The 12,036-nt window shown below is 67.0% G+C and overlaps 2 protein-coding genes across 2 annotated transcripts in view; both read right to left on the bottom strand.

The window, feature by feature from the left end:
* Positions 1-260: 260 nt before the first annotated feature.
* KLHDC8B (kelch domain containing 8B) lies at positions 261-3,500 on the bottom strand. Its single transcript, XM_050905012.1, has 5 exons — positions 3,128-3,500; positions 2,100-2,264; positions 1,659-1,883; positions 1,308-1,409; positions 261-457 (listed from the first exon to the last, which is right to left on the bottom strand). Exons 1-5 carry the CDS (start codon positions 3,498-3,500, stop codon positions 261-263), a joined length of 1,062 nt encoding a protein of 353 aa, XP_050760969.1.
* A 1,231-nt stretch (positions 3,501-4,731) lies between these two features.
* Positions 4,732-12,036, bottom strand: part of MTMR14 (myotubularin related protein 14) — a 15,594-nt gene continuing 8,289 nt past the window's right edge. The window contains exons 5-9 of the mRNA XM_050904878.1: positions 9,042-9,105; positions 8,579-8,963; positions 7,783-7,943; positions 7,231-7,363; positions 4,732-5,589 (exon numbers count right to left, since the gene is read on the bottom strand). Coding sequence (XP_050760835.1) covers positions 5,383-5,589; positions 7,231-7,363; positions 7,783-7,943; positions 8,579-8,963; positions 9,042-9,105 — 950 coding nt within the window. The 3' untranslated portion in view covers positions 4,732-5,382. The remainder of the gene's footprint in view (positions 5,590-7,230; positions 7,364-7,782; positions 7,944-8,578; positions 8,964-9,041; positions 9,106-12,036) is intronic.

The following is a 12,036-nucleotide window of genomic DNA, read 5'->3' on the forward strand; positions in this document are numbered from 1 at the left end:
AGCGACAGTCCTGCCGACGCTGCTCCCTCCACGCTGCCAGCCACGGCCCTCCTGCCAGGCAGGGTTTTGCCCCGGGCTCCGTTGCCACAGTGGTGCAGGGGTTTCCAAAGCACAGCAAGAAACCGCGGCTGCTCCGGCACCCGGCGTCATGGAACAGCAGCTCCCCAGAGCCGGGTCACCCGCACACACAGGTGCTTACACACCCTGTCCCCGTCTTCAGGCACTTGGTGCTCGGCCGGGGCTGGTCCCCGGGGCTCCGCTCAGGGTGCCTCGCGCAGGCACAGAGCCTCGCAGGCACCGCTGGGGCCCTGGGCCACCCCACCGATGACGAAGAGCAGGCTGGGCGCCAGGCAGCTCGAGCAGGAGCAGCGGCCGGTGGGCATGGGGGGCAGCAGCTCCCACTTCTTCTGCGAGAGGCTGAACCCTTCCACTGAGTCCAGTGGGCAGGACTGGTTCCCTGCGGGAGACAGAACAGCATCAGCCCCCCCGCAGCCCTCCCCACACCCCAGGCTCTGCCTTTCCCCCTTCACATGCCTTTGAGGCCCCAGCCGGAGCTCCCAGCGGCGGCCGGTCCCCAAGCCCTGGGCTGCGGGGGTATGTGATCCCAGAGGCAATTAGCAGGGGCACAAAAGGATCAGCAGCGTCCCCACAGGGAGGGCTGCTGGCACCAATGCCACACTGCTAGCACCAATGCCGCACTGCTGGCTCTGCCCCGGCACCCCGCAGCCATCACCAGGGCAAAAGGGAGGGCAGCTCCAGCTGCGGCAGGGCTCAGAAGAAACACCACGCCACGGGGATCCAGCCAGCATTGCTCGCCTTCCCTATCACCTCCTCCTGCCCTGCAGCAGGAGGTCTGGCTCGCCCCGGGTGAGCTCGGCGGGGTCTGGCAGCCCTCGCTGCAGGGCTGGGGGAGCTGCGGCTGGCGCCGGGCTCCCTGGGCAGCCCTCCCCGCTGCTGAGTGACAGCACTAACCTTTCGCCAGCTCTCTTGGGAGAGGGATGCGGTGCTGCAGCCCTGCGCGGCGGAGCTGAGCCGCTGTGGGCTGTGCGAGCCCAGCACACTGCACGTGAGCTGGGGAAAGCCTGGCTGGGGGGTGGAAAGGGGCAAGCGGCTCAGTGGGGGCAGCCTGTGGGGCAGGGCAGTAGGGTTCCCCCAGCACTCGGGGGGCACAGGAGGGACGCGGCTGCAGAGGTGTTGCAGTACCCCCGTGGTTTTGCACAACCGACCTCCCCGCTGCCGCGCAGGTCACTGATGTGCCACAAAGGACGGGGACGGGAACGCGGCCACGCGCCTACCCCTGGCATTACCGAGGCCACCCACGGCCACCACTCTTCCTCCCAGGCAGCCGGCCACGAAGTCGGCTCTCTTCTCCCTCATGCGGAGGGCACGGCTCGGCTTGCTCCACGCACCTGGGGCGAGAGAGTGTGAGCATCACCCGCCGGGGCTCCTCTCCGCACACCGAGGCCAGGACACCCCCGGGCTAACGGCTCCCTGGGGCCAGGGAGCACAGGGCAGGACTTGCCATGGGTGCAAGGGGCTGATGCTCAGAGCCCAGATGAACCATGTCCCTTGGGCACAGACACCCCTCACCAAGACCCAGGGAGGCATCCTGGACCCGCAGGGGATGCTCCCACCCCACCCAGGGACACGGAGCTCACCCTGCGCGGGATCGAACATCTCCACGGTGTTGACAAAGTGGGGACGGGAATAGAAGTTGTGGGGTCCCGGCTGCTGCAGCCCCCCCAGGCTGAAGACGACGCCGTCGGCCATGGCACAAGCGGCGAAGGCGCGGCGGCTGGGCACACTGGGGTAGCGTGTCCAGCTCCTTGTCTCCAGGTCGAAGGCCTCGAAGGCGGTGACGGGCAGCTTGCCCTGCCGGCCCCCTGTGCACAGACGAGACGCTGCGGCTGCCGGCGCCCCGAGCCGGCACCATTGGTGGACTCAGCAAGCAGGATGGGGCCCGCTGGCTGCAGTGCTGGAGTGGGTGGGCAGCACAGAGCCACCCTGGGGTGCACCAGGTCACTCCCTGGTCCGGGGAGGCAGCGGAGGGAGAGGGCAGGGGTGCAGGGGGATGCTCGGCTTGCCCCAGCAGCACCTACCCAGGACGAAGATCTTGTTACCCTGCAGGAAGGCGGAGGCCCCATAGCAGGGGGTGGGCATGGAGGGCAGGGGCTGCCAGTGGTCCTTCGCCGGCTCGTAGACGCGGACCAGCGCCTGGGGAGAGGTGTCCGCACCCATTCCCCCCAGTGCATAGATGGCCCCATCTGCAAAAGAGGCGGCGGTGAGGTTGGGGGGACTGCGGGCAGTGCCGCGGGGCTGGGAGTCCCCCTGTGCCCTCCAGGGCAGGCAGCACGGGCACTGCCGAGCCCCACGGCCAGCTTCCACTCCAGGGTGGCCGGGGGATGATGTGAGACCAGGCCAGAGCCCGGCAGTGCCCTGACCCTGCTGGGACCCTCTCACCCCCCTCTCCGCCCCATCCATCAGGCACAGAGCAGAGCACAAGGCCATCGGCTCTAATTATTCTCGGCAGTACCATCTCCCTGGAGACACCATGGCAACACAGCCATGCTGCCAAATCCTGCTCCTGCTCCCGGCATGGCTGGCACCCCTGCCCGCTCCCACCGCTGCCCTGCCGTCCCCTCTGCCCTGCCCACCCCACTGCAGCCTGGGGCCATGCCACGGCATCCCCAGCCAGGGAGCAGACATGGGTACCACACACGGGGACCAACCCCAGCTCCCGGCATGTGGGCTGCTGGGCTGCGCAAAGGCTCGGAAGCTGCCCAGCAAAGTTTGGGCAGGAATCACAATGTGTTTGACACACAGCACGCCAAGCCGGGCTGCAGCAGGGCGCTCGGCCGCCCTGGCATGACTCCCAGCCAGGGCAGCTGGGAAAGGCTCCCATGCCCAGAGGGGCTCCGCATTGCCCAGCCCCGGGCTGCAACAGGGCTGCTGGGGCAGGAGCATGGCCCTGCTGTTAAGTGGCAAGTTCGGCTGCTGGGTGAAAGCCTCGTGCTGCATCCCAAGCAGCAGCGGGATTCAAATCCCACCCGAGCATCCCCGACCCCTGCATCCCCACCTCTCCAAACAGTGGAGGTACCTGCTGCCGAGCCCCATCCCCAGCCCTCACCTCTCTGCACAGCTGAGATGCCCATGGAGGGCTGAGCCAGCGCCGCCTTCTTCTCCCACTTGCCCTCATCCACGTGGTAGACCTCGACGGAGGCGAGGGGGCTCTGCGCCGCGTCCACGCCGCCCACCACCAGGATCTGCTTGCCCAAGGCGAGGGCAGCGGCGCCGGCCCGCGGCGTGGGCAGCGGCGGGAGCACGGTCCAGCGCTGGGCTGGGAGGTCGAGCACCTCGGCGGCACCCAGGGCTCGCCCGCCACCCCCGCAGCCGCCCAGCACGAAGAGCTGCCCGTCGCGGTGTGCGGCGCTGCAGTACACGCGCCGCGTGGGCATGGCGGGGAAGGCGGCCCAGGCGAAGGCGCCTGCGCCCGCCGCCATGGGCCGGCTCAGCCGCCCCGGGGGTCCCCGGGCCCCGGCCCTGCCGTACCGCCCATCCGGCCTGGCTCAGCGCTGGCCTGGCTCTGCCCACCACCCCCTGTGGGGAGAGCACCCGAGTCAGCACCCAGGCACCCACCGCTCTCCCCGGCCCCAGCGAGCCAGCTCCCCTCGGTGGTGTGACAGCCCCCCTCTCCCCAGGGCTCCCCACCTGCACCCACCGGGGCTCCCACCTCTGGGGCTCCCTGCCCACCCCCTCCAGGCTCCCTCTCCCCGGGGCTCCCCGCCTGCACCACACCGGGGCTCCCGCCCCCGGGGCTCCCTGCCCGCCCCCTCCGGGCTCCCACTCCCCAGGGCTCCCCACTTGCACCCACCAGGGCTCCCACTCCCTGGGGCTCCCGATGCACAGCCTGCACCCACCGGGTCTCCCACTCCCTGGGCTCCTGCTCCCCAGGGCCCTCTGCCTGCATCCACCGGGGCTCCTGCTCCCCGAGGTTCCCGCACCCCGGGCTCCTGCTCCCCGGGGATCCCGGTGCACAGTCCGGACCCCCCGAGGCTCCTGCTCTCGGCGCACAGCCCGCAACCACCGGACCGCTGCTCTCCGCGGCTCCCGCTGCACAGCCCGCACCCACCGGGGCTCGCCGGGCTCCCCGCCCGCAGCCCGCGCCCCCCGCCCCGCCGGGCCCGGGCTCCCCGCCCGCGCCGCCCCGCTGCCGGGAGCGGGGCAGGGACCGCGGCCGCGCTCACCTCTCCGCCCGCTCCGCTGCTCTCCCCGCCGCTCCGCGCCACCGCCCGCGCCGGGCCCGCCCGCCGCTGGCGGGGGCGGTGCCGCGCCCGCCCCGGCCCCCCCCCTCGCCGGGCTCCGTTCCCCTCCGCCCGGCCCTCCCGGGGCCCTCGGTGCTGCTGGCCCGCCGTGCCCCTGCCCCGTTCATCCCGCCGGGAAGGAGCCGCCGCGGGAAGAGGGGCTGGAGAGACCCCTCGGTGGCAGCCGGTGGCGGGGTCCCCGGCTCTGCGCTCCCCAGCCTCACGCTGCCGGTGCCGGAGTTGCCCCAGCATTGGGCTCACGGAGCTGAGAAGCCACCGTCCTGCCTGGAAGAGGACCCCCTACCCGTCACCACTGCGGGGCTGCCGGGGACAGAGCATGAGCTCGGCCCCACTCCGAGCATGACCTTGCCGGGGTCTCTCAGCAGCGTCAGGAAGGCGCACACGGCTCCCAAACCCTCTACCATCACTTTTGTCCCCGCTTGGCTGAGCCCTGCAAATGAACACGCCGGGAAAGGCGCTTTCCACCCACCAGCACAGGCAGAGCCAAGGGCAGGCAGGAAATTCACACCGCAAACGAGCTAGAAAGGTTTGCTTTAAAAACAGGCAGAAGTGACACGGCATCGCTAGCTCTGCCGGGGAGAACACCACGGCGCAAATGGCACTTGGGTGTGCCGCCGGTAATGCTGCACTCACCCCGGCACCTGCTCCGCACCAGACACCGGTGCAGGAGCGGGAAGGGAGGCGTGAACGCTGCGTGGCTGCTTGCGTTGCCACCGCGGCGGGAGGGCCCTGCCTGCCGAGCGGAGGGGCACCGCGAGCCCCAGCCCTCACGCAGGAGCAGACACAACGGGCAGCGCTGCCTGCGGAGGGGCTCCAGCCAGGCAGGCAGCTCCCCACAGCGCTGCTGAGGAAAGGAAAGACATTTTCTCCAGGGATCCCGTCACACAAGCTCCCAGGATGCTTGTGTTCAGGCATGGAGGCTCCAGGTAGGACGGAGCAGGCATGTCACGCGTCAGAGACGGGACAGCTCGAAGCGGGAACCCAGCCCAGGACTTTGCCTGCACGCAGCAGGTAGCAGGGGGTGTCCCAGTCCGGAGACCCTCGGCCCCACGAGCTGGCATCACTGTCCATCCCACCGCTGGCTGGGGGTGTCCTTCTCTGTGCAGGCCAGGTAGCGGTCGTAGTTCTCCTCGCACCTCCTCACGCAGCGCAGGAAATAGTCCTCGTCAGCAATGGCCTCCAGCAGGTCGGTCTGCACCAGGCAAACGTCGTACAGCTCCGAGGTGGGAGCGCGCCTGGGGCTGCTGCTGCCCCGCTCCGAAAACACCTGCGAGGAGGGAGAGAGCAGCGCACAGAAGCACTCGCACCCTCCGCGGGCAGCAGTGCCAGGGCCGTGCCAGGCATGAGCGCAGAGCCTGGCAGCAGCGCACGCACCCTGCGGTGCACCCTGCCCTCCTCCTCGGCCAGGCGCCTTCACGCTGGCTGTGGGTCAGTAGCAGAGGGCAGGGGCTCCCATCTCCACTCCAGCGGTAGGAGGTGAAGTTTCTCCAGATTTCCCCTCCCTCCCAGAAAGCGCCTTTGGCTCCGAACTGGCTTGTCACACACGTGGCTGGGGCTCCGCTAAAGAACAGGCCACACCATGCAGCTGGAAGAAGACAGCTCTCTGGAGCAGCTGACCCCAGGAAAACCTCTGCCAACAGCTCTTCCTTGGGCTGCCACAGGAGGGAACAGGGACTTCGCCTTCTGATCTTTACCACGGCTCTGCCTAAGGCCACCTGGCAATCTGTTTCCCTCCCAGAGCTGCTCTGTCACCGTCACTGACATGGGGACAGCCCTGCACAGCTGGTGACGCAAGAGGAGGGGAAGCTGGCGTCCAACCTACCGATCCTGGCTGCAGGACAGCAAAGTCCCAGCAGCAGGGATGGGCCTCGCTGGCGAGATGCTCGGCTGCCGCCCAGACCCCAGCGAGGTCTGCTGCCACCATAACTTGATCCTACCTGTCTGATCAGGTGTGGGGGGAGCCCTGGGGCTGGCTGCACGCCTGCCCCGAGACAAGCCGAGCAGCCCGACTGACCAGCCGTGCCGGCTACAGATGGTGAAAGGAGGAACTCCTTGATCAGGGAAACAGCCTGAGGCTGAAATGCAGCAAGTGGAGCTGTGTGAGCCACGCTCTGGCTGCTGCAGACACGCAGGCAGCAGCTGCTGCGCGCAGGGGCCTCAGGCTCTCAGCAGAGCCGTCCGCAGCGATCCCCCCGAATCAGGCACAGCACAGACCGAAGCCTGTTCCTGACGGGTCTGCTCCAGGCAGCGACAACTCCTGCCACCAGCTACAAATCCGCAAGCTGACAGAGCTTGTATGGAAGGGAATATCCGACGAGCATCCCAGCCCTTGCCACTCACCAGCCGCCTGGCAAACGCTGCCCACCATTCACCGGCTGCTGCAGGTTTCCCCTCCCCATGCTGTCTCCTCCCGGATGGAATCGGGCAGGGGTTCAGGCTCGCCCGTGTAGCTGCAGCTCTTGTTCGAGCATCCACAGCTGTCCAAGTGCCAGGCACATTTCCATCTACATAAACGCTCCCTTTTCCAAGTGTGCTCCACCACAAACGCTGCCCTTTCAATTCAGTGCCACAGACGAGCTGTGACCGTGCGCCAAGGCTGGCTGGCCTGCCACCATTGCTGCCGCTGTCAGAAGCGGGGCCGACTCACCCCGGCGGAGCAGAGGCGCTCGGCAGTGAGCGCAGGCAGCCAGCGCCTGCTGTTCTCTGCTGACAGCCGATCTCACCCTCCCCGTGGGCAGCCCCGTGCATCGCTGCCACCGACGCTGGTGGCGCGGGATGCAGTGACACCGGGGCTACGCCTTGATCCCCCTTTGCAGGCTCATGCAAAGGGGACAAAAACGCGCCTGACCTCACCGGGGACACCCCCCAGCGCAGGCAGCTGGCGCCGGAGGGGCCTTCAGCCGCCTACCTGGGGATGAACAATGGTGTCCGCATCGTCCAGCCGGATGTTGTCGTCGATGAAGATGTGGTGAACGCTGGGATCGTAGGGGTCGATCCACAGGGGCTTCCCACCCCGGGAAGAGAACCGATTTCTGGCCCACCTGAAACAGCAAGCAGGACAAGGAGCAGTCAGTGGAGGGAGAGGGCGACAGCTCTCGGGTAAAGGCAGGCCAGGCTGCACCGTGGGCTCAGGGCAACCTTTGAGCCAGGGAAGCGGGACGGAGATTGTCCTGTCCCTCTGCCCGCTGCTGCCTCCTAGGAAAGAGGCATTTTGCAGTGACGTGACAAATCAGGGGGTGTTTGGAGAAAAGCAGGAGGTACACCAGCGGATGGGGACCTGAGGAAAGATGTGAGAGCCCCATCACACTGCCCACAGGCAAAACAGGGCGCACGTAAGTGATAGGGGCCCCAACAACATAAAGACCTCAAAACTAGGAGCTATCCCAGACCGGGAGAAGCTTGGAGAGTCACAGCAGAGAAGAAACGGCCCAATCCAATTCCTCAGTGCCCTGTTTCTCACCAGTCAAAGTGGTCTTGGAAGCCTCCAATTCCCTCAAAGGAGCTGAAGTAGTCGTAAAGCTTTCTTCCATCTTCCCGGGTGGCCAGCCGCTCTGCTCCCCGTGTCAGCACCACCTCTCGCTTGCTGCAGCGTATCTGGCCAGGGGTGAGGTCCACAGGGAGCTGCAGGACCGCAGAAAGTGGGAGAGGAAAGGTTTCCAAAGCAGACAGGTTGTTTCGTGCGTTGGCAGAGACACCAAGCAGCAGGGTGGAGACTCCCCACCACCGCAGGGCGGGGAGGATGGCGCTGGGGAGAAGACAAGAGGAGGCGTGGAACCCCCCCAACCAAAGATCATCCCCTCCCCGGGGATGGAAAGGAATGACCTCCTAGCTGCACACTGCCCCCGTTTTAATCTCTGTTCCCCGTCAAAGCTCCGAGGAACAACTGAAGCAGCTTCTGAAGCTCGTTCCCAGCGTTCCTGCTCGGTGTGCTGCCGGGGGGAGAGCAGGGCTGTGATCGGCCCTGAGCAAGGGAGCCCCGCTCTGCTGCAGCAGCCCCTCTCCGGGAGAAGGGATGCTCTGTCCAACCCGGGATACCCCGAGAGGAGACCTTTGCCACGCAGGATCCGCACGCGCGCGTGCTCGCCCCGGCCAACAGCTTCCTCCCGAGAAGCTGGCTGCGTTTCACTCTCCGCAGAAGCCAGTGCTTTTAAAAGCAGGCCGGCTGAGTGGCTCGAGAGCAGCCCGGCGCGGGGAGCTCCGTGCAGGCCATCCGGCTGCCCTTCTCCAGCACACCGGGCCCTCGGGGTGCCACTCACCGCCACATGCCGCAGGGCAGGGAACTGGGGGTGCTGCCCGGCCAGGGCGCAGCTGACGGCCCGCAGGGCGCGGGGCAGGTCCGTGCCGAAGGTCCTGAAGACGACGGCGAACGCCCTCCCCTCCCGGTGCAGGGTGTCCAGGAGGCGGAAGAAGGCGGGCAGGATCAGGTGGTAGCGCTTGCTGGGTTCCCCCTGGACCGAGAAGACGTCGTGCGGCCGGCCCGGCCACTCCAGCAGCTGCAGGTGGCGGGCGTGGAGGCTACCGAAGCACCGGCCCGGGCCCGCCTCGGTGAAGGCGGGGTCCCGGCCGTGGCGGCTGTAGTAGCTGAGGGCGCCGGGGCAGGGGGGCCCAGGGAGGGGCGGTCGCTCGCCCACTGCCACTCGCCTGCAAGAGACGAGGGTGGCTCAGCCGCCGCGCCCCCGCCCGCCCCCGGCCCCTGCAGGCCCCGGCCCCCGCGCTCACCGGCGGCCCCGGCGCGGCCCCAGGTGACGGTGCTGAGGAAGGTGTTGAGCGCCGCCCGCGGGCCCTGCCCCGACACCGCGTCCGCCGCCACCACCGTGTTGTTCAGGTCCACGTGCAGCACCAGCCGCCGCCGCCCGGCCCCGCCGCTCATCGCCCCGGAACCGGCCCCGCCACCGGAACCGGCCCCGGCCGCGCCGCCGTTACCTGGAAACGGCGCCGCTTCCGCCCGCGCCGCTTCCGCCGCCCGGCGCCCCCTGCCGGCCCGGGGCCGCGCCACTGGGCACCGCCCGCCACCGGCGCCCCGACCGCCGTTGCCATGGACACCGCGGACGCGGCGGGGGCGGAGGTCGGGGGTCAGGGGCGTGGCCGGGCGCCGCGGGTGGGGGCGTGGCCGAACCCGCTCCGTGATTGTGGGCGTGGCCCCGGTCCGCGGAAGGGGGCCGGAAGCGGAAGTGGGCGGTGCTTCCGGCGCTCCGCGGGCGGCCATGTTGGAGCGGCGGTCGCAGCGCAACGGCGGGTGCGGGTCTGGCGGCGGCCGGTAGGTTGGGGCCGGCGGTGCCCGGGCCCCGCGCTCCCGGGCGAGGGCGCTGCCGAGCCGCCCGGCGGGGCGGCCCCCGGCCGCTGGAGCGGAGCCGCGGCGCTGAGGGCCCCGCCCCGGCCCCCGCCCCCCCCCCGGGCCCCGGGAGCCGGCGCGGGCCGAGCGGGGGGGCCGCACCCGCTGTCTGCACCAATCACCTCCCCGCAGCCCCGTAGGGAGGGCACCGGCCCCGGGCGGCTCTCCCCGCCCCGGGGCCCAGCCGGCCGGCGGGCCGAGGGCGCCCGGCCAGGGCTCCCGCCGGCCCCTCCTTACCGGGCCGGGCCGGGCCTGGGGCGGGGGGAGGTCGTGCGAGGGGAGCGCGGGACGGGCGCTCGGAAGGGGCATCTCCTCCACCGAGGGGTGGGCCAGGAGGAGAGGCTGAGCCGGGAGGCTGCCCGCCCCGGCGGCCCCCGCCGAGCCCTCCTTGGGTCTCCGCGCCAGCCTCCATCTCCACAGGCTGCCCCAGCCCCGCGTCTTGGCCCTGCCTGCAGTCGGCCTGCCCCGCCGCTGTACCCGGAGAAGCACTGCAGAGCCCTCGAGCTCCGCGCCCGGGCAGCCGGGCCTCTAAACCCGTGCTGGCATTGCTTGAGCATTGCGTGAGGGTCCTGCCAGCGCTGTGCTTCCATCAGTGCCAGGAGCGCTGTGGGCCTGTGGCCCCACGGCGCTTTAGCCAGGGCATGTCCCCCGGTAGGGTGTCAAGTGAGGGAACTTGCTGTTGGGTGGACAGAGTGTCTGGGGGTGTGCCTGCTGGTGGCTGGCTTTCGCTCATGCTACAACTTGCACTGCACAAAACAAGACCGAGCGGATCGATGTTGAGATGTCCTGTCCCCGAGGAGATGTCACAGCCTCTCTGTTCAACATCAGAATACCCCTTAAGGTGTCCCAGCTGTTCCTGGGCTTGCTGCAGCCTGAAGATGATCCATTTTGCAGCCTGTTGAGCGCATGTTGTTACTTGTGCTTCTCCGTTGGTTTCTCCCTCTCTACCAGATGAGGATTAAGCTTTACATCCTTGCTGGCTTCGCTGCGCCTGCTGCCGCTTGTTCACTTTGGAGGTGGCAAATCTCACCACTGGCCGATGACGCCAGCCGCGGCTCTGTCGGAGCACTTCCCTGCCTGCCTCCCCTCCTCCGTGGGAGATCCCCCGCCTGTTGCAGAACAACTGCATTATCCTCCTCCAAATCCCTCTTCTGCTGTGACGCCTGCAGAACACTTGACTGAGATTAGTCTGTCATGCGGAGGCTCTTACCCCCCCGCTGACCTGTGCTTCCCCTTCTGCGGCTGCTTTTGGCTTGTGTCTCTTCCCTGCTTGTGCCGCCGGTGGCGGCACGGGTGCTGGTCCGGGGCCGGCACTCCTGGGCTCTGGGGTTGTGGTGAAACCGCAGTTCTGGGAGGAACATCTGACACGAGTAGTTCCTTGCTCTGTCTGCTCAGGCGCTAACTTTTCCATCACAGCTTTCTTGCCTGCGCACTGCCCTCTCTGATAGCGTCTCCGACACCTTCCGCATTTCCCTGAAAAGGATTTTTCACTGAATCCTCCTTATTATTTTGAGAGGTATCAATGAAGCTAAAAATTTTGTAACTTCTCAGCACAGCATCCAGCTGTGGAGCTGGTGAGGAGGCCAGCTCAGTGTGAGAGGGTTGGAGTTCTCCCGGGTGCATCACAAAGTCCTGCCTGGACTGCTCTTCAGTGCCTATTTTTTATTTAAAGCAATAATTAGTGCTTTTGTCCCGGGCAGACAGCTGTGTAGTGCCCTGAGCACGATCCCAGTGTTGTCCTTCAGGCCATTGTACGCTTGGCCCTGATGATGCATGTTTCCTTCATGCCGCCCTGCTTGAATTTCCTGCTTCCTCCTCACTTGGCAGCGAGTACCCTTGGATCAACACCAGTTTGCTGTGACAGCAAGTTGCAGACCGTTGTTCAAACAAGGGAGCAGCAAGGAGTGGTGTTGCCTTGCCACAGCGTTCGGCATCAATGAAGCACAACCGAAATAGCCTCCAGCTCTGCTGTCAGGTCTTCAGGAGGTTGCTGCAGCTTTGGCAGGGACTCAGAATCAATTTTTGAGCAGAATCAGTTAGGAAGCTGGAAAATTGAACGTGATGCTGGGACGGATTTGAGGTGCTCAGGCTGCTTAGTGTTGAGGTGGCTCGATCGTGCTGTTCTCAGTGCATGTGCAGGGAGCGGGTTCAATGAAGGGCTGCTTTACCAAGGGAAAATGAGATCTGGTTACCCGAAGCTGGCGCGTGTCAAACTCAGACTGGAAACGAGCTGCAGATTTTACTGAGTTAACCATTGGAACCCTTCATCTTGGGATGGGTTGGATGGGATTGCCTGAAATCTTTGTTTAGGTTTGAGGATATTTCCGCGAGAGATGTTTTAGTTTTACTTCAGAGAGAAATCAGTGACAGGATTTTCTTGAT

Source organism: Gymnogyps californianus, chromosome 13 (genome assembly GCF_018139145.2).
Source record: "Gymnogyps californianus isolate 813 chromosome 13, ASM1813914v2, whole genome shotgun sequence".
Lineage (NCBI taxonomy): Eukaryota > Metazoa > Chordata > Aves > Accipitriformes > Cathartidae > Gymnogyps > Gymnogyps californianus.